The 18997-nt window shown below is 36.8% G+C and overlaps 1 protein-coding gene across 1 annotated transcript in view; it reads right to left on the minus strand.

The window, feature by feature from the left end:
• Window positions 1–747: 747 nt before the first annotated feature.
• The window catches only part of SETD4 (SET domain containing 4), a 28633-nt gene continuing 10383 nt past the window's right edge, over window positions 748–18997 (minus strand). The window contains exons 5-12 of the mRNA XM_044666873.1: window positions 17731–17768; window positions 15823–15911; window positions 13430–13859; window positions 5930–6104; window positions 4410–4491; window positions 3358–3438; window positions 1654–1777; window positions 748–1109 (exon numbers count right to left, since the gene is read on the minus strand). Of these exons, the coding sequence (XP_044522808.1) occupies window positions 987–1109; window positions 1654–1777; window positions 3358–3438; window positions 4410–4491; window positions 5930–6104; window positions 13430–13859; window positions 15823–15911; window positions 17731–17768 (1142 nt within the window). The 3' untranslated portion in view covers window positions 748–986. The remainder of the gene's footprint in view (window positions 1110–1653; window positions 1778–3357; window positions 3439–4409; window positions 4492–5929; window positions 6105–13429; window positions 13860–15822; window positions 15912–17730; window positions 17769–18997) is intronic.

An 18997-nucleotide genomic window follows, 5' to 3' on the forward strand; every position in this document is an offset into this window, starting at 1 on the left:
CACTCTTTTGCCTTGGAACCAATACAAAGTATTGACTCCAAAGTGGAAGGCAAGGGCCTAAAAATAAATAAACGTGAAATAAAAATTTCACAATAACATCAATTAATATAATAAAATATTTACTATCCTATACCAATAATATAGTGTATGTGTATATGTATGTGCCTATCTGTGTGTTTTAAATGAAAGCAAAGAACAGGAGACTCAATGGATATCTACACATCAGGATTTTTTAAGCTTCACAGTCCAGCTGCAGCCTCCATTTCCAGGTTGATTCTGCATTGCTCTGGCCAAATCAGCCCTCTTGCTGGTCATTCATGATAATGCACATAGGCAATAGCTTGCTGATTCAATCTCCTGCCTCCCCCCAGCCCAGAATGTTATTTGTATTTCCTGGAACCCTTAAATCCCTTTAAGTCTTTTCTTAAGCACCATCTCTTACGGAAGGAGCTGTTTCAGATTCATCCAGTTGCTGCTCTCCACAAATACATTTCTATAATTTTGTATATATCTAATATGTACTTCTCTGTGAACATGTTGTATTCCACAGTAGAATGTGCCCTCCATGACAAAGGGGACTCCCTTGTTCTTCTATCTGTTTCTTAAAGCACTGAGCATACAGTCTGGTATGTACCAGTAATAATAATAATAATGTATTTATTAACAAATTTTTAAAAATACCAGTGGACAGAGAGCCAGGCCTCGAGACGGGAGGTCCTGGGTTTAAATCTGTCCTCGGATACTTCCTAGTGTAACCTTCAGCCCCAATTCCCTGGCCCTTATGCTCTTCTGCCTTGGGAAATATTAATTCTAAGATGGAAGGTAAGGGCTTTAAAATAAATAAATAAATAAATTCTTCCCGCATGAGTGATGATTTGCAAACCACAGAATGTCACCAGAACTCATCACTGAAAAAACCATGTACCCTAAAGCAGTCATACACCACAGGGGCAGAGCAAATAACTCTGGGAAAGGCAGGTGGTTTCTTAATGCACATTCTTTAGAATATCTGCAGACACTTGAAGAATCCTTAGTTCTTCCACCCACAAATTCTCTACCAAAGTTAGCTGGTCTTTCAGGGCTGTTTGTTCATTCTTCATATGGGAAATCTAGAAAGTATATAAGTATCAATATTAGTAATCATGCAAGAAGAATTTTTCAACTGACGGAGTTGATTTAATATAAAATAAATTATTTAACTCAGTGTTTCTCAAACTGTGTTGCAAAAATACCCTGGAACACCCCAAGTTTCTTATTTTTTAAACTTTTAGGTTGACTGATAAGATGAATTTTAAAAAATCATAATTTTAAAGGATTTTACTACAAGGTTTCTGTCAAAACTTTATTTAAACTGACTACCACTAAGGAAAAGTTTGAAAACTACTATTTTCATATAAGACCAAAGCAACTGCTAAACATCATTTTTGAGCTCCACTGAATAATGGCTCTACTGAGATATTCAATATATGCACTTATTAAAATGTGCATGTTATTTCAAATGCAAAAATATAACTACAACCTTGCTTTATGAAAACAATAAACTTAATACTACTATAAAGTATACTATTCAGATTTTTCAAGAGCAGATGGAAAAGAATAATTTCATCCAATTATGATATTTTAAGAAAAGGATGTCATGTTTTAGAAATGTACCTTATGAAGTGCAGTTTTGGTTTCTTCTATGAAATAAGAGCATATTTGTCTGGACAAAACCAAACTCTTCTTTTCATTTGTGTCTGAAATTACTTCACCAAGAAGTACTTTCTTCCAGCATGTACTAGAACCAAAATATTGAACATGTTAGCATCAACAGCACCAATAAGAAGGGTGATATAAAAGCTATACTTCAATACAAACCCACAAAATCTTTCCTCCTTTCTTCTAAATAAGGCCTCTATGACATGAAGCTCTTGGATCAGACACTCCAAAGCAAGAAAACATTATTTAAAGGCACATTCACAAGGAGATCAGAGATGGGAACAGAGAGCAGAAGACATAATAGTAACAATAATAATTTCACAAAAATTTGTACCATTTAAAGTCCTACAAAGCCTGTTGCCTATGATAATGCTAAGAAGGTGATAATGCAAAATGAGCCCCCTTATTTAAAGGTGAGGAAACTGAGGCTCTGAGAGAAGTAGTGATTTGTTCATGTACACGGAACCCCCACAAAAGAGGGAGAAGGCTGAGATCAAGATGACTCTTGAAATAAAATCTCTCAAATATGGAAAGAGGGGACATATTGAAGCAGACACAGGAAGTTAGCATAGTTCAGTAAATCTGTTGAGTGATATCAAAAGAAATGAAAACTAGAAAAAAGGCCATTGGATTGGCCATTAGTGACCTTTGAGTTGGCAGTATCAGTAGTACATCCTTTTAAGGAGCATTAAAACTAAATACTTTAATTTAGAGGTAAAAAAAATCATAATTCCAGGAATTATCAGGAGACAAAATTCTACTACAAATAGAAGAAATAATAACAGCTTTTAATAGCATGAAAAGGTTTGTAAATCACCGATTACACATTTCATTTAAACATCAAAAACAAACCTTTATAATGCACCCTCCAGAAATTATAGAAACTTAGACTCAAAGAACTTAAACAGAATTTTCATGCTCCTACCCTCTCCTGGTTTGCTTCCTATCTGACCCCTCTGCAGTCTCCTTTGCTGGCTGCTCATCATTCCCTCTCACTGTCAGTGTTCCCCAAAGGTCTTAACTATCATGATGATTCCCAAATATTTATAATCAGGCCCCCAAGGCTCTCCTCTGAGCTTTAGACTTACATCACAAATTGTCCACCAGATATTTCAAAATGAGACAATTTGATGCAATATATCCAAGACTTAATTTTACCTCCACATTCCTCTTTCAAATTAAAAAAAATTGTATTAAAGGTACTACCATTCTTCCAGGCTCTGAGATTTATAAACTCAGTTTTATCTCAGACTCCTTATTCCTTTACATCACAAGTCCAGTCAATTAGTAACCACAGCTACCAAATTTTGTCCTTTCTATTTCCACAACCTCTAGCATCTGACTGCTTCTCTTGGGTCACACAGTGTCCCCTAACATCTAGATTATAGTATCGGAATCCTAATTGTTCTTTTTGCCTTAAGTCTCTTCTTATCCCAGCCTATAAGTTCTTTTTAAAAAGGGATTGTGTTTGCATTCTTTGAACTTGTTTCCCCGATTCATTCACAAAGTGCCTGGCACCCAATAGGCATTTAATAAATGTTCACTGATCAACAACCTTATCCTCCTCCAAATTGAAGTTGTAGACAAAAACTACAAAGACAAAGTGAAGCCTTGGTTTCTAGATGAACAACATGATCATTAACACACTGGGAAACTTACAATTCCTCTGGTCCAAGACATAATAACTTAAGGGCTGTAAGCAGTCTCCAAGATGGCCCATCCCAACCAAAAGTTAAATTTCTAAGAAAGAAAAATAACCATTAGTGGTAGAAATTATAAGTTCTTCATTGCAATATATGATGACACATGATTACAGCAATTTTCTTTATGATCCTGCTAAATAAGATATAGCCTATAATCCTGAGCTAAAGTAAGAGGAAAAATTCACAAATACACAAAAGTTAAATGAGAGAAAAAAATCAGATTAATTAAACATTCTTAAGCACTTACTCTATGCTAGACACTGAGAATACAAATACAACAAAAAGAAAGATAGTCCCTTCTCTCAAGGACTTTACATCCTAATGTTCAGTTGATTTTAATCATACCTAGCTTTTCATGACCCTATTTGGGTTTTTTTTGGCAAAGATACTAGAGTGGTTTGTTGTTTTCTTCTCCAGTTCATCTTACAGATCAGGAAAATAAGGGAAACAGAGTTAAGTGACTTGCCTAGGGCCACACAGCTAGTCTGAGGCCAGATTTTAACTCAGGAGACTCACATTGCTAACTCCAGGCTGGATACTATCCATTGCTCCACTACCTGCCCCATCTACCAAATTAACATGCTTCAAACATGAATTCCTATATAGGATCTGGTGAGATGACAGCACATCTAAAGAAACTAAAATCAACCACCATATAAGTTACTGATGCTTTTATAATGTCCTAAGGGAACCCACTACTACCATGTTTTTATAAAGATACTTAACTACCATCAAAGAAATATTACCTATGCTATTCATCATCTAATTCCTTCTATGGTCACTTAATTCATTATGTGTGCATTTACATCTAATCTCTGCAAGTAAATCCTAAGCTACCAGGACAGTGTTTGATGTGTCTCTCCCAAAAGTCCCCAGCATTGTTCCCCCTCTTATATTCAACAGATATTTGGGGATTAATGAAGTCAGCATTGAGGAAAATTTGGGTTTACTCTAAAGTATGTTATGAAAGCTTTCTGAAATGAAAATTTCATTAAGAGGGATACTTACTCTGAAAAGCCATGCTCTTTTAAAAGGGAAATTTTCTTATTCATCTGTTTGTCCACCCAAGGAAGATGATCAACAAGGCTATCTACATTTTTAAAGATAAGATTCACATATTTAAGGCATAATTTGCTTTGCATAACAATGAAGATGGGTGAAGCTGAGCTTTCGATTCAAAAACAGGATTGTTCCCCTTGCCCAACTCAGTAAGATCACTCAGTCACAAAATCACAAGAGACCACAATAATGGTGATGTTATTCGTAGTTATGAGTATTAATAGAAATGTTATGAATATTATTAACAATAGATGCCATTTATAAAGTGTTGTAAGATTTGTAAAGTAATTTATGTAAATTATCACATTTCATATTGATAATAGTCTTGTAATATTGTATTATTTTCCTATTCTGTAAAAAATCATCTATAAGATGATCAAAGAGACATTCAAGCAGATTAAGTGACTTAGAGATAATAAACTTTTAGAACCAAGATATGAAAACTTGTCTCTTCTGACTCCAATTCTAAATAGATCTCGCAATTATTAGAAAGCAAAATATACCATACTGATGAAAAAAGGAATTTAAGAGAACATAAAGAAAAGCACTCATTTTGCTCTCTTGTAAGCTTTTATAACATATACCTTTTTGCAATTTCCGTAGTAACTAATCCAATGTCTTATACATAGCAGGTTCTTAATATTATTTTTCATTGAATTAATATCAACTAATTGTGCTCAATCTATTATGTCTCGGTACAGTAATTTCTATATTTTTCCTCTCTATTCAATTCAGCATATTTTTACTAGACACCTTTAGAAACAAGGCACAGAATTAAAAACTAAGGGGAAAACAAAAAAAAGAAAAATTAAGGCACAGTTATTGCCCTGAAGAAGTTTATAATCTATTAGCAAGAAATAAAAATGTACACATATAAATATAGCAGTATGAAACACATGAAAGCAATATGAAACTTTGCTATGCTTCTTTCTGTCAATAACAATCTACCTCTAGGGGGCAGCTGGGTAGCTCAGTGGATTGAGAGTCAGGCCTAGAGATGGGAGGTCCTAGGTTCAAATCCGGCCTCAGACACTTCCCAGCTGTGTGACCCTGGGCAAGTCACTTGACCCCTAGTGCCTACCCTTACTACTCTTCTGCCTTGGAGCCAATACTCAGTATTGACTCCAAGACGGAAGGTAAGGGTTTAAAAAAAAAAAAAAGAATCTATCTCTAATCAGCTTAGTCACAGAACCCCAGTTTTCTTTCACTAAAAGCTGCAAACTCAACCAAAGAACTAAGCAAACAGGTCTATAAAGACAACAAATCATGAACAGGCTTTCCTTATTAGAGATTTTATAAAAATGCCTTCAAGAATTCATTTGAAGGGGGAAAGGAAAGAGAAAATTTTGGATCTTAAAAGTTCAGAAAACATGTTGAAAATTGTTATCACATGTAATTGGGAAAAAATATTTTTAAAAAATTTTTAATTCACTTGCATGATTTGCACAGGAAAAAAACTGGATGCTGACCTATTGCTATATAAACAGCACTATGTGGATTATTGCTGGCAACAAATCCATATTCTAAAAGCAGTCGGTGGTTATCATGAGGACCATAGCAGATGAATAGTTCTTCATATTTTTTGCAATGTGAGGTAGTCCTAATTTCATAACAACCAGTTTCCTCATTAAATGCTGCTTTTACCTACAAAGGAAAACAGATTGAGACACAATTAATTATATAGATTCATCATAGATTAATTTGCTATTCAAATTGGTAAAGATGACAAAAAAAGGAACAGTCAACACTGGGGTGGATATGATAAGATTGGAAATATAATACAAATATGAACAAACAAGATTTCTATGCACTGATGAAAGGCAAAACTTACAATTAAAAAAAAATACTGCCGAGATATCAATGTAAAAAAAAAAAACAACTGCAGAGATATCAATGCAAGATCACCAAAAGGAAATCAAACTCTAAATAACTGAAAAAGCAATGGTCTTAGAGAACAGATAATGAAACCTATCTCTTTCCCTTGATCTTAAAGGTGGAATTACTAGGACTGAATATGGTATATAACACCAGATGCCTTCAAAGCAAAGGATGATTTTGCTTGGTTATTTTTCTTTGTCACAAAGACTTGTGTGGACTAGGAGAACTGAAATGGCTCGGATGTAAAGACAAAAGTAAACAACAAAACATTTGGGAGACTTTGTTTTGTTTTGTTTTTTTGAGATAGAATCAGACTCAGATCTGATTTTGTTTTTTAGCTTAAAGCAGTGATGTTATTTAGCTTAAAGACAAAGATCTATGTCATCTTACAGGTGTAGGAAAACAATGAAGAAAAAGTTCAATTTCTTGCTTCAACATGTAAAGTTATAGTTCTAGGCTCAAAAAATGCTACAGGCTTGGGAAAACTTCATAAAGAAAAAACCAACCTTATTCTACAGACTAAGGAATGGGTACAAGCAAGGAGATAAAGTCGTTTCTCTGAAGTAAAAAAGATAGCAACAAATTCCCACACCAGAAAGGAAATTGAGGGAATGATTCAGTCTAACTCCCTCATTCCACAGATGAGAAAACTAAGTATATACACACACAATAATATTACCTTATTTTACTCATTTATTCATCAATGAATATAAATTTATTCCCAAACCTGTGAAGAAACAGAAAGTTACAACTTCCCCTCCCAAACAAGGCTTTTCTTTATTTAGAATATTTTCCCATAGCTACATGATTCATGATCCCCTCCTCACTTTTTCCTCCCCTCTCCCAGAGCTCACAAGCAATTCCACTGGATTTATCATTTATCGTTGTTCAAAACCTATTTCCATGTTATTCATATTTGTGGTAGAGTGATCTTTTAACACCAAAATCCCAATCACATCCCCATCGAACCATGTGATCGGTCACATTTTTCTTCTGTGTTTCTACTCCCACAGTTCTTTCTCTGGATGTGGATAGCATTTTTTCTCATAAGTTCCTCAGAGTTGTCCTGGATCATTGCATTGCCACTAATAGAAAAGTCTATTACATTTGATTTTACCACAGTATATCAGTCTCTGTGTACAGTGTTCTTCTGGCTCTGTTCCTTTCACTCTGCATCAATTCCTGGAGGTCTTTCCAGTTCACATGGAATTCCTCCAGTTCATTATTCCTTTCAGCACAACAATATTCCATCACCAACAGATACCACAATTTATTCAAGCATTCCCCAATCAAAGGGCACCTCCTCATTTTCCAATTTTTTGCCACCACAAAGAACATGGCTATAAATATTTTTGTACAAGTCCTTTTCCATATTATCTCCCAAACAAGACCTCTGATCATAAGGGACATCCCTTTCACAATGAGATCTAGGGCTCTGTCTCCCTTTCTCCACAATCTAGCTTTTGTACTACCAAAAATCATTTCACAGCCAGCCTTTGTCACAGATCATCAGTTCCTTAGCTGGCATTAGCAAATGCACTTGCTAACCCTGCAGTCTAAGCTATGTGCACACTAACCTTTTATGGCTTCTGCATAAGCTACCATAAAGGGAACAGAACAGAGAGAAAATTGGCTTATAATTCCAACACATGATTAACAAGCTCAATGGATTTGGGCAGTTAACTTCAATAAATATTTGTCAAATACTTATGATGAGTAAGTACTAGGCATTGTAGATACAGATATAAAACAATAAAGTATAAATGTCCAGAATCCAGTCAAAGATACAAAACAAGGGATCAAGGGCTCTAAAGATAGAAGCGACAAATACAAATTATTTTTCCTAATGAGTTTAACGGTGAAAACAAAGAGAGATATAGGACAAAAGGAGAGAAGGGGATGGTGGGATTGCTGCTGTTTTTGTGTATGTGGTATATTGACCCAATAAAATATGAGTTCAGGAAGTTTTCCTTCTGTCTCTGAATTTCCTGTGCCTGGTACAATGCCATTAACATAGTTGATAGTAGTTGAACATATTAATAAATCTAATAATACTAATAACTAAAATAAATATGGTATCTTCTATGTACTTGGCACTGTGTTAAAGCACTTTATAAATATTATCTCATTTGAATTAAAGTGTGAAAAGTCCAGAGTTTGTTTGCAAACAGTGGGGAATTAAGATAGGAAGAGACTGAAGATGAGAAGGAATGCCTGGCAAGTTCCCAAAGGTGACAATAAAGACTGGAATCAAGGACACTTTGTGAAGGAGAATCACCATTGAAGATGTAAAAAAAGATCTCGATATGTGGAGGAAAAAATTAAAGGTATTACACAAAGGATAGCTCTAATGTTCTCAAGAAAGTAGGAGGAAAAGTCATCTGCTAAGAAAAAGGAAGATAGGGTGACATTAGGAGACTGAGGAAAAGAGGAGATTTAGAATATTTGCTAAAGGGAGCATGATTAGCTATCAGATGAATACAAAAGATGGCAATATATCAAAGAAGTCTCCCTTGAGGCAAAGTAAAAATTGGTAGTGGATCCAGTTGACACAATCCCAGGACTTCTTCCAGCAAGGGGGGGGGGGGTCTAAACAGAAAAGCAAAAGATGGTGAGATAGAGGATGAGGGGTTCTGACACAGAGAGAAGAACATGAATAGCAGAAGGGCTGGATGACAGGAAAGAGACTCAAAAGGGCCAATGCCTTGTTAAATTCATGGACAAAAAGTTCCAGTGAAAGAAAGAAAGGCTGGACTATGGGTGATAGCCTGAAGGAACCCGGAGGAACTGCAGAAGCAGGTTTAGGGGGGCAGCTGGGTGGCTTGGTGGATAGAAAACTTGGCTTAGAGATGAGAAGTCCTGTGTTTAAATAAGACCACAGACACTCCCTAGCTGTGTGACTCTGGGAAAGTCACATAAACACCACTGCCTAGCCCTTAACACTCTTCTATCTTGGAACCAATACACAGTATTGATTTTAAGACAGGAGGTTTTAAAAAAAAAACAAAACAGAGTAGGTTTAGAAAAATCAAGTATTTAGACAGAAGACAGGGAAAGTAAAAGACAAGAATCTGAAAATTCAAGATCACCGAGTGAGGTTAAAGGTACAACCATGAATGTGGGTAGCAGTACTAGAGTGTAAATGGAAGTAATGGAAGTTGAGGAAAATGATGAACTAGGAAGGGGCATCAAAAAGAAGAGTGAAGTTACCAAGGATGAAAACAGTGGTTGGGGTAAAGAAAACAATTGTAATTAAATACTAAACTCGCTGAGAAAGAAAGAAGACACTTATCTGTGCTTTGGAATTCTCAGTAAAAAATGGTTCTATCTACCCCATTGTTGGTTTTGAAGACCAATTAAGATGATGTGGAAAAAAATATTCTGGGAAGCATAAATGATGATAGGAGTATAAGCTATTATTATAAGCATTAACTACATGATGGTGGGCTACTAAATGCAAAAGATGAGATTATCATCCATTACTGTTTTATAACATAATAAAATGTCTTCCTTAAAACATTTTAATTCCAAGCAGCACTTGTTAAGATACCTGCTTAGCACCAAATTGTGGATGTTCTTCAGAAGAGAGGCAGCTGGCTGGTGCAGTAGATAGAGCAAGGGACCTGGAGTCAAGAAGACCTATAGTTAAATCTGGTCTCAGACACTTACTAGCTGTGTGACCTAGAGCAAGTGAATGAATCTTTCTGCCTCAGTTTCCTCATCTATAAAATGGAGATAATAATAGCACCTACCTCCCAAAGTTGTTATGAGGAACAAATGATATAATATTTGTAAAGCATCTTGGAAACTTAAAAAGGCTATTAAATGCTAGTTAGCTAGGGGTAGAGAATAAAAAAAAAACTTCAAAAATTCATGAAAACTAAGGATTGACAAAGACCAAGATACTCATAACACTCACCCTAATTCTACTTCCTTTGGGAGTGAAATAATTAAGAAACAGGATAACACATTTATAAAACTAAAATGACTTTTACAAAGCCCTTTCCTCACAACTACCCTGTGAGATAGATAATACAAATAAATTATCTCCACTTACAGATAAGCAAAGTATCTGTAACTAAATCCAAATCTTCTGATGCCAAATCCAATATTCTTTACGGAATATCACACTGGGGAAATTATACAGATCAATAGTCATTCTCTTTCCCACCTGCTCTCCATTTTAATACTGAGTACTTTATTTAAGAGATCAAGGAATCTTATCTACAATCTTATCTACCAAGCTCAAAGAATCAATTTCAGAAGGTTGTAAGGAAAACCCTTTATAAACTATAAGCACTCTGTAAAAATGAACTCTTTAGTTATAATAAAAATCTGAATAACATAAAGCAACTCTATTCAACACGATCAGGTTTGTTCACTCCCTATCCTGAAATAAAGGCAACCATACAGCAGCAATCATATCCACATATTCAGCCACACACCAGTTCTTTATACCTAAGTGGTTTAATGGAAATCCTGTTCTTTTAAAAAGTAGCTGTGATACGCAGCATACAGAAGAAACCAATTTCGATGGGAGAATCCTGGAAAAGGGCAGAATAATTAAAGAATTCCTTGGAAATATGGAAATAACTATTGCTGGGGAATGCTAGATTGCTTCAAGTGGGGGTTCTAGGCACCATGAAGGTACTTGGACAAAAACAAAACAAAAAAAAAGAGTCATGTAAGAGGAAAAAGAGCTTTACAAAAAAGGAAATACAATTTTGACTGGCACAAGGCATGCAATTACATATACACAGTTTGAGGCATTAGCCAGGACTCTTCATTCTCCCTCACCCCTTATATCCAACTGGTTGCTAAATCTTGCTTTTTCTACCATAATGCCGCTGTCCTCTGCCCTCTTCTCACCAACTATCACCCTATTTCAGATTTTCAATTCTCAAAGTACTATTGCAACAGTTTTGTAATTGTCTCCCTGGCACAAATTCTTCCCTCCTTATGCCAGTCCATCCTCTAAACTGCTGATAAAACAATTTTCCTCAGGAACAGGTTTGACATGCCTCCCCTACTCAATCACTTCTAATAACCTCCTATTGCCTCTAGACAAAAACTATAAACCCTTCTGTTTAGCTTTTAAAGCCCTTTGCAAACTGACCCCACTCTCTCTTTCCAGCCTCATTAGATGCTATTCCCCTTCTCACAATCTACAGTCCAAGCAAACTGACCTTCTTTCTGTTTTTCACACTATCCTATATGCCTGGAATACATTTCATTCTTATTCTGCCTCTGACCTTCTTTCTTTCTTCAAGACACAGATTAAGTACTATCTTCTAAAAGAAGCATTTCCTGAGAAACCCTCAGTTAGGGGAAAGTGTCCTCTCTCTCAAACTACCTTGTAGTTAATTATTTTGTGTAAATTTGTATTTATTTTATATTTAATCAACATGGAAAGACCTACATGAAATTAGAGTGAAATGAGTAGAACCAAGAAAACACTGTTTACTTCGAAAGAAGAACTGATGCTCTAGACCAGTGATTCCCAAAGTGGGCATGTCATCGAAAATGGCTACACATGTAAGCGCGTGTCATAGGTTTGCCATCACCACCCTATGCCAAGATAAATTCAAAATGGGTGAATGACTTAAATATAAAGAGTGAAATCATAAATAAATTAGGTGAACATAGAATAATATACCTGTCAGATCTGTGGGAAAGAAAGGAATTTAAGACCAAGCAAGAGATAGAGAACATTGCAAAATGTAAAATGAATGACTTTGATTACATCAAATTAAAAGGGTTTTGTACAAATAAAACCAATGCAACCAAAATTAGAAGAAAAGCAATAAACTGGGAGAACATTTTTATAATAAAACTCTCTGATAAAGGTTTAATTTCCCAAATATATAAGGAACTAAGTCAAATTTACAAAAAATCAAGCCATTTCCCAATTGACAAAGGGTCAAGGGACATGAATAGGCAGTTTTCACACAATGAAATCAAAACTATCAATAAGCATATGAAAAAGTGTTCTAAACCCCTCCTGATTAGAGAAATGCAAATTAAAACAACTCTGAAATACCCTCTTACACCTAGCAGACTGGCTAATATGGCAGCAAAGGAAAGTGATAAATGTTGGAGAGAAGAACTGATAAATAGAAACAAGCAATTTTATATATACGTTATCTTTCCATCAAATGATGCTTTCTCTAGTGCAGGGAGGGAAGAAAGGGAGATACCTTGGAATTTTAATGTAACATTAATTTTTTAAAAACTATACATAATACATATTTATGCTGTACGTAGATTTATACTATGTGTGTGTATGTGTATATAAACAGGTATCTTTCTTCCACATCATAGGGGTTAGGGGTGCATTGCTTCCCATGATCTGGAAAATCCACATATAATTTTTTTGCCCTCCCTTCGTAACAGAAAAGTCTGATTTTTTTCTTTTTTCCTTTATCAGGTGTTTACAATTCCTTACTGTGAAATTTTGGTTAAATGTTTGATCATAGGCCAAAAGTAGGTCAATGTTAAATTAAAATGAGTTTTTAAACTTTTTTTTTTTCATCTACTGGTCTTCACATGTCATCTGTGGCTTCTGCAAACCAGTGCCCCAAATTCCCATTTTAGAGGTACTTAGGTGGCTCAGGGGATAGAGAGCCAGGCCTGGGGAAAGGAGGTTCTGGCTTCATAACCTCATACATTCATAAATTGCATAACCTCACACACTTCCTAACTGTGCAACCAGGGCTTACTGCTCTTCTGCCTTGGAACCAATATTTATTTAGTATTGATTCTAAGACAGAAGGTCAGGGTTAAAAAAAAGAGAGAAAGAAAGAAAAAAGAATTCCCACTTAATTTCCAATCTGTAATATAGCAATACTGCAATGTGAAAGGGTTACCTGTGTGTATGTATGCATGTCTGTATAATATGCTTGGTGTCTCCTACATCTGAACACAAGCTGATCATAAGCAGGGACGGTCTCATTCTTTGTACTCCCACTGAGTAGGTACATAGCAGGCACTTAATAAATCCGTGTCGATTGGTTTTTGCTTCCACCCACTACACGAAGTCAAATTCTATGAATATTTGGTCTTCCACATAAAAAGCAAAATATATTTCTTACCTGAACTCTTGGGCTGTGATTCAGTAGATCTAAATATGGAGCTAATGCATATACATCTGGCTCTGCCGAAAGACACTGCTTTTGGGCATGCTTCATGTACACTGTTCTGGTATTAATGGTGCACCATGCCCAGAGAAAAGCAGGATAGTGAAAAACATGTTCCACATCTTCCACAAATAAAGACTGCAGAGAAGAAAAGAATCCTCTTGAAGAAATGAACAGTTTCTGAACTTGCATTCTCTGTTCTTCAGCCTTCATTTTTAAAGGCCTAGGCAGGAGTCTCACCACTTCAGGTTCTAAACACACAAGACAAGTATAGGTTTTTGGTAAAACGTCCAGGTAAGGCTTCCAGGGAGACTTGTTTCCTGCATGTTTTTCTGAAATTAAAAAGGCACAAAGAGCCAGCAAGGGAGATACAGGAGGCATCCACCTATTTAAAAAGTAAAGATTTTGGAAATCAATTAGTTTTTATAGAAAATATGAAATAGTCTAATGCTCTAATTTCAATATGTTCGTTCTTTCACTCAACAAAATCTGCTCCCTCCCACAAGCTATTTCCCTTTACTTGATAAACCTAGAATGGGTCACTCTGGTTGTACATATTTATACAATGGTACCAATCATGGCTCTTGAGGATGTGCCAAGGTTTGATTCATTCTACAAGGCCCCCTTCTCAGAAAAGAAAAGGTCATTCACATGTGTGTCTGATTCCTCACAATAGCCCCCAAAGAATTTCAAGCCCAACCTAACAGAAAGGAGGGGGGGAAAAAGTCAAAGAGCAGCTACAACCTCAAGTCAAGGAGACATGTTTCCTTGTGCTGTCTTTCCAGCCCCCCTCCTTCTCACCTTCACCACCCTAACTCAGCTGACTCCCCTTCTTCCATTGGTGAATTCTACCTAGAACCCTCATTTGAAGGAAAGGCCCAGACCAGCCATCCCAGATGCACTAGACTTCCCCAACACAGCATTGGCAACTCCTAACCTGCTCCACAATTTTCAGCTCTCATTTTATATATTTATATTATATAGATAATAATTTCCTCTCTCCCACTATCTTTCCTTATTAGAATGTAAGCTCCTTCACAGCAGGGATTTTTTTTTTGCTTGTATTTATATTCCTAGCACACAGCACAGTGCCTGGGACACAAGAGGTTTTTAATAAATGCTTGCTGACAACGGGCAGTTAGGTGGCTCAGTGAATAGAGAGCCAGGCCTGGAGACAGGAGGTTTTGGGTTCGAATCTGCCCTCAGATACTTCCTAGTTGTGTGACCCTGGTTAAGTCACTTACTCCCAATTGCTTAGCTCTGACTGCTATTCAGCCTTGGAATCAAGACTTAGTATCCATTCTAAGACAGAATGTAAGAGTTTGGGGTGAAGGGGAGAGTTTAAAAGAAAAAAATATACTTGAAAAAGTGAGAGCTTCTTTAAAAAAAAGTGACAAGGCATATCAAACATTGATTGTCTTTTTAAAGTAATAACTCTGTTCACGTAATTAATCATGTGATTTAAAAATGATTTTGATTTTTACACATTAAGCATATGTAAATATAGTCTTTGCCCCCTCGATCTCTTGATAGAGATCTGCAAATCTTATGTTTGTCTCATTTAGATAAAATCAATCCTAATCTCTCAATTTGAAGTACAGGGTTTGATAAAATATTTCTTATGACTCAGGTCTAGGAAGGGTGTGATTCCAGATTTCAGCTTCCAAATAAGGCAAAGAAATATGTACTTGATAGTGGGAGAAAGGAAATTATTATCTTTATCTGACCATTAGGATGGTAAGAGCTGAGAATAGTGTCTGAAGCTGTGAGAAGAGAGTGTATGCAATGTGTTCATTATTAAAAGAAAAATAGGATCTAGTATATGCTAATGTCACTCAACTGTTGTGTCTGATGGAAGTTACATGTCCAAGAGTTATATCACTCAGTGTGAGAGAGAACAAATCCATACTACTAACCTATGTTTTTGTACCAATGAGACTTTACCTCTGTATTCAGGGATGACATCCCTGACATTTACCACTACCTGCATGTTTATGTCTGTCAGCAAGCTTTTCTTTTTTTCTTTCTTAAAAAAAAAAAAAAAAAAAAAAAAAAAACTCTTATCTTCTGTCTTAGAATGGAAACTAATGGATGATTCCAAGACAGAAAAGCAGTGAAAGCTAGACAAAGGGCCACATGGCTAGGAAGTATCTGAAGCCAAATTTGAACCCAGTTCCTCCTGACTCCAGGCCTGGCTCTCTATCTACCTGTGTGACCTAGCTGCCCAACATCAGCTTTTTATCATCACAACTTAATGTTATAGTCGGAGCTGTCTGATTTGTTAACTTTTCTCACCCAACAAGGATGAAGGAAAACTTCACTATAGGAATGTATGCATGCTCACTTACTTAGTAATATAATCTCCCAAGTAGCTTCTAATTACGGTGTCTGTAGTAAGCAGGCACTCCTTAGGCAATGAAATGATCAGCTCCCCTGGCTTGCAGAAAAGAAACAAATTTAAAATTTCTCCTTCAAGGAAAATGTTACCTGCAAAAGAAAATCATTTAAATGCACAGTCCTATCTTTGAAGAGACATTCCAGAACCAGCATCGCTGGGTTTGGAAGCTATTCCTTTATAGGTTGTCAAGTTGTCTGCTCCTCCTCACCCTGACTTTATAGGCTAAGTAACCAGCCCACACTGCCAGGCTTTCCTCCATTAAATCAGTGATTCCCAAAGTGGGTGCCACCACCTCCTGGTGGCAGCGATCCAGGGGGGCGGTGATGGCCACAGGTGCATTTATCTTTCCTATTAATTGCTATTAAAATTTTTTAAAAAGTAATTTCCAGAGTTCTAAGTAATATTTTTTCTGGAAAGGGGGAGGTAGGCCAAAAAAGTTTGAGAACCACTGCATTAAATACAGGACCTGCATGTGGTAAAGAATTGGTATGTACAAGGCTCTCTTTCCGTTCTCCTTGCGTGAAATAGATTTAGTAACTTTTTTTCCGAGGGAGAATTCAATTCTACATAAATGTGTTTAGGTGGTGACTATATGCAAGATACTGTGTTCAATCTTCCGAGGATACAAAGATAATTCACTAAGATAATTAAGAAACCACCCTTACCCTCACGGAGCTAACAGTTTAGTTGGGGAGGCACGAAAAGTACATGAAGCAATTAGAATAAGAGACCTAAATGAATAAAAAGCGCAGTTTTACTTCTGACATTTACAAGACCATAGGGAAGGCAATTCTATCAAAGGAGGGATATGAAAAAGGAGTTAGTGGGGGCAGCTGGGTGGCTCAGTAGATTGAGAGTCAGGCCTAGAGATGGGAGGTCCTGGGATCAAATCTGGCCTCAGCCACTTCCCAGCTGTGTGACCCTGGGCAAGTCACTTGACCCCCATTGCCCACCCTTGCCACTCTTCTGCCTTAGAGCCAATACACAGAAGTTAAGGATTTAAAAAAAAAAAAAAAGGAGTTAGTAAGTCATAATAGATCACAGAGCAGAAGGAGAACGGATCTGAGAGGTGATGTAAGGCGCCCCCTTACACAGCTCTGTAATCCCATGAGCAGGGCGTGGGGCTACGAGGGCAGCCAAAAGGAAAGGCCAAGCCATGGGCCCCTGAGCTGGCACGGGCTTAACGCAGACCTCCAAAGGGAAATGGATGTGGGTACCCGGGCAGGAACAGCCAGCCTGGAATGTGTCATGTGGGGAATGGCTGCTGTGCTGGGCAAGAGAGGGGCCAGTGGAAGACACACAACCCTCGGGCCAGAGGCAGGGCCATGAGGTCACCTTCTCAGCTGTTTCAGCATATACCCACGAAGGACGACTGCTGCTGCCCTGCTAGCGGTGAGGCCTCCATCCTCCATCGCAGCCCCCACGAACCCCGAGAAAATAAAGGGAGTACTGAGGAGGACAGGGCGTAGCTGAGACGGACAGAGAGAGACTACCCAGGGCCTCCCAGATAAGCCCTCCCCAGATCCCGGTAACCTTCACTAGGCAGGTTGTTCTCCTGGATCCTTTCCCATATTCGAGACAATAAATTTAGACTTGGGCCTTTCCTGATCAATAGGAGGAGAAGGCCCATCTGGTGTGACGGAGCCTCAGCTTCTCCGGCCCTGCTCTCACATTAAAGGGTGCAATATGTGTAGCCTCAGTCTGATTTCAGTAATCAGATGTTCCTGACTCCAAAAAGCAGCTTTCTACCTTGTTTCAAAAGCCTCTTCTAACGGAGCAGATAGAGAACTACTTGTTTGTTTTTTACTTGTTTTTATTTTCCTCTAAGAATTCAAGGGTGGGGAAAGTCAATGCCAACCTGTAAGGATTTTACAGCCATCAGTCCTCTTCCTGTATCTAAAATAGGAAGGATATTAGAGAAAAAAAAAAAAAAGACAAAATTATATTAGCTTATTGCCTCAAGATACAGTGCTATCATTCTAAAAGCTGAAAAAGAAATCTTCAGAGCAATACACAAAATATTATTACAAAAGTTCAAAAGAGTATTTTTTAAAAAGTATATTAAAGGCAGGGACTCTAGCTGTGTGACCCTGAGCAAGTCACTTAATCCCCACTGCTTAGCCCTTATGGCTTGTCAACTGTTATTTGATGAAGAAACATTATAGGGGGGCAGCTGGGTAGGTCAGTGGATTGAGAGTCAGGCCTAGAGACTAGGTTCAAATCCGGCTTCAGACACTTCCCAGCTGTGTGACCCTGGGCAAGTCACTGGACCCCCATTGCCTAGCCCTTACCACTCTTCTGTCTTGGAGCCAATACATAGTGTTGACTCCAAGATGCAAAGTAAGGGTTTTTAAAAAAAATTTTTTTTAATTAAAAAAAAAAAAGAAACATTATAGAGAGAATTTTATATGGCATGAGTCTGAAAAAAGGCTATTAAGTGTGAGGGACTGAGAAAAGCTGAAGAGATATTGTTTTCCTGTCATGGCTAGAGAAAAGGTAGAGAAAACTAAGAGAAAGAAAACAAAGGAAGCTTCAGTCTTGATGGAACTTCTAAATCTTAAATTGTAAAGAGGATAAGCAATGTTCTTAAAGACATTTGTTATCCTGAATGAAATAAATGGTGTGGGACTATGTTCTCACAAATGGTGTAAAACTGCTATTACTGTGAGGTTTTGATGTCATTCCTGCATAATTATTAATAATTATCTGCCTTGGTTATCTTGAATTCATTGTTATTAAAATTAATATGTAAATAACTTATTATTTAACTCTAGGTAATTAAAGTATTTACTGGTAGTTACTGATTTCACTGTCATTAAAATTACTATGCAATTTATTATTTAGTTAACCCCAGGAGATTTAAAGATTTATTACATAGAGAAGTAATTATTATTGGGTAAAAGGAAAACTGCTTTATTGCCTTTATATTATTGATCATAAACCAAGTGATCACATATAATCCTTTAGGTAGATAACAGCAACTGTGACTTTTAGAAAAAGTTAGACCTGGTTAGTAAAATAACTGTGTATAAGATGTCAATTATAATAATAGAATATTAACCATAGGATTAGAAGGGATACAGTTTGGTGCATTAGAATATTATAGCAACTAAGTAGACGAAGAG

Source organism: Gracilinanus agilis, chromosome 3 (assembly GCF_016433145.1).
Source record: "Gracilinanus agilis isolate LMUSP501 chromosome 3, AgileGrace, whole genome shotgun sequence".
NCBI lineage: Eukaryota > Metazoa > Chordata > Mammalia > Didelphimorphia > Didelphidae > Gracilinanus > Gracilinanus agilis.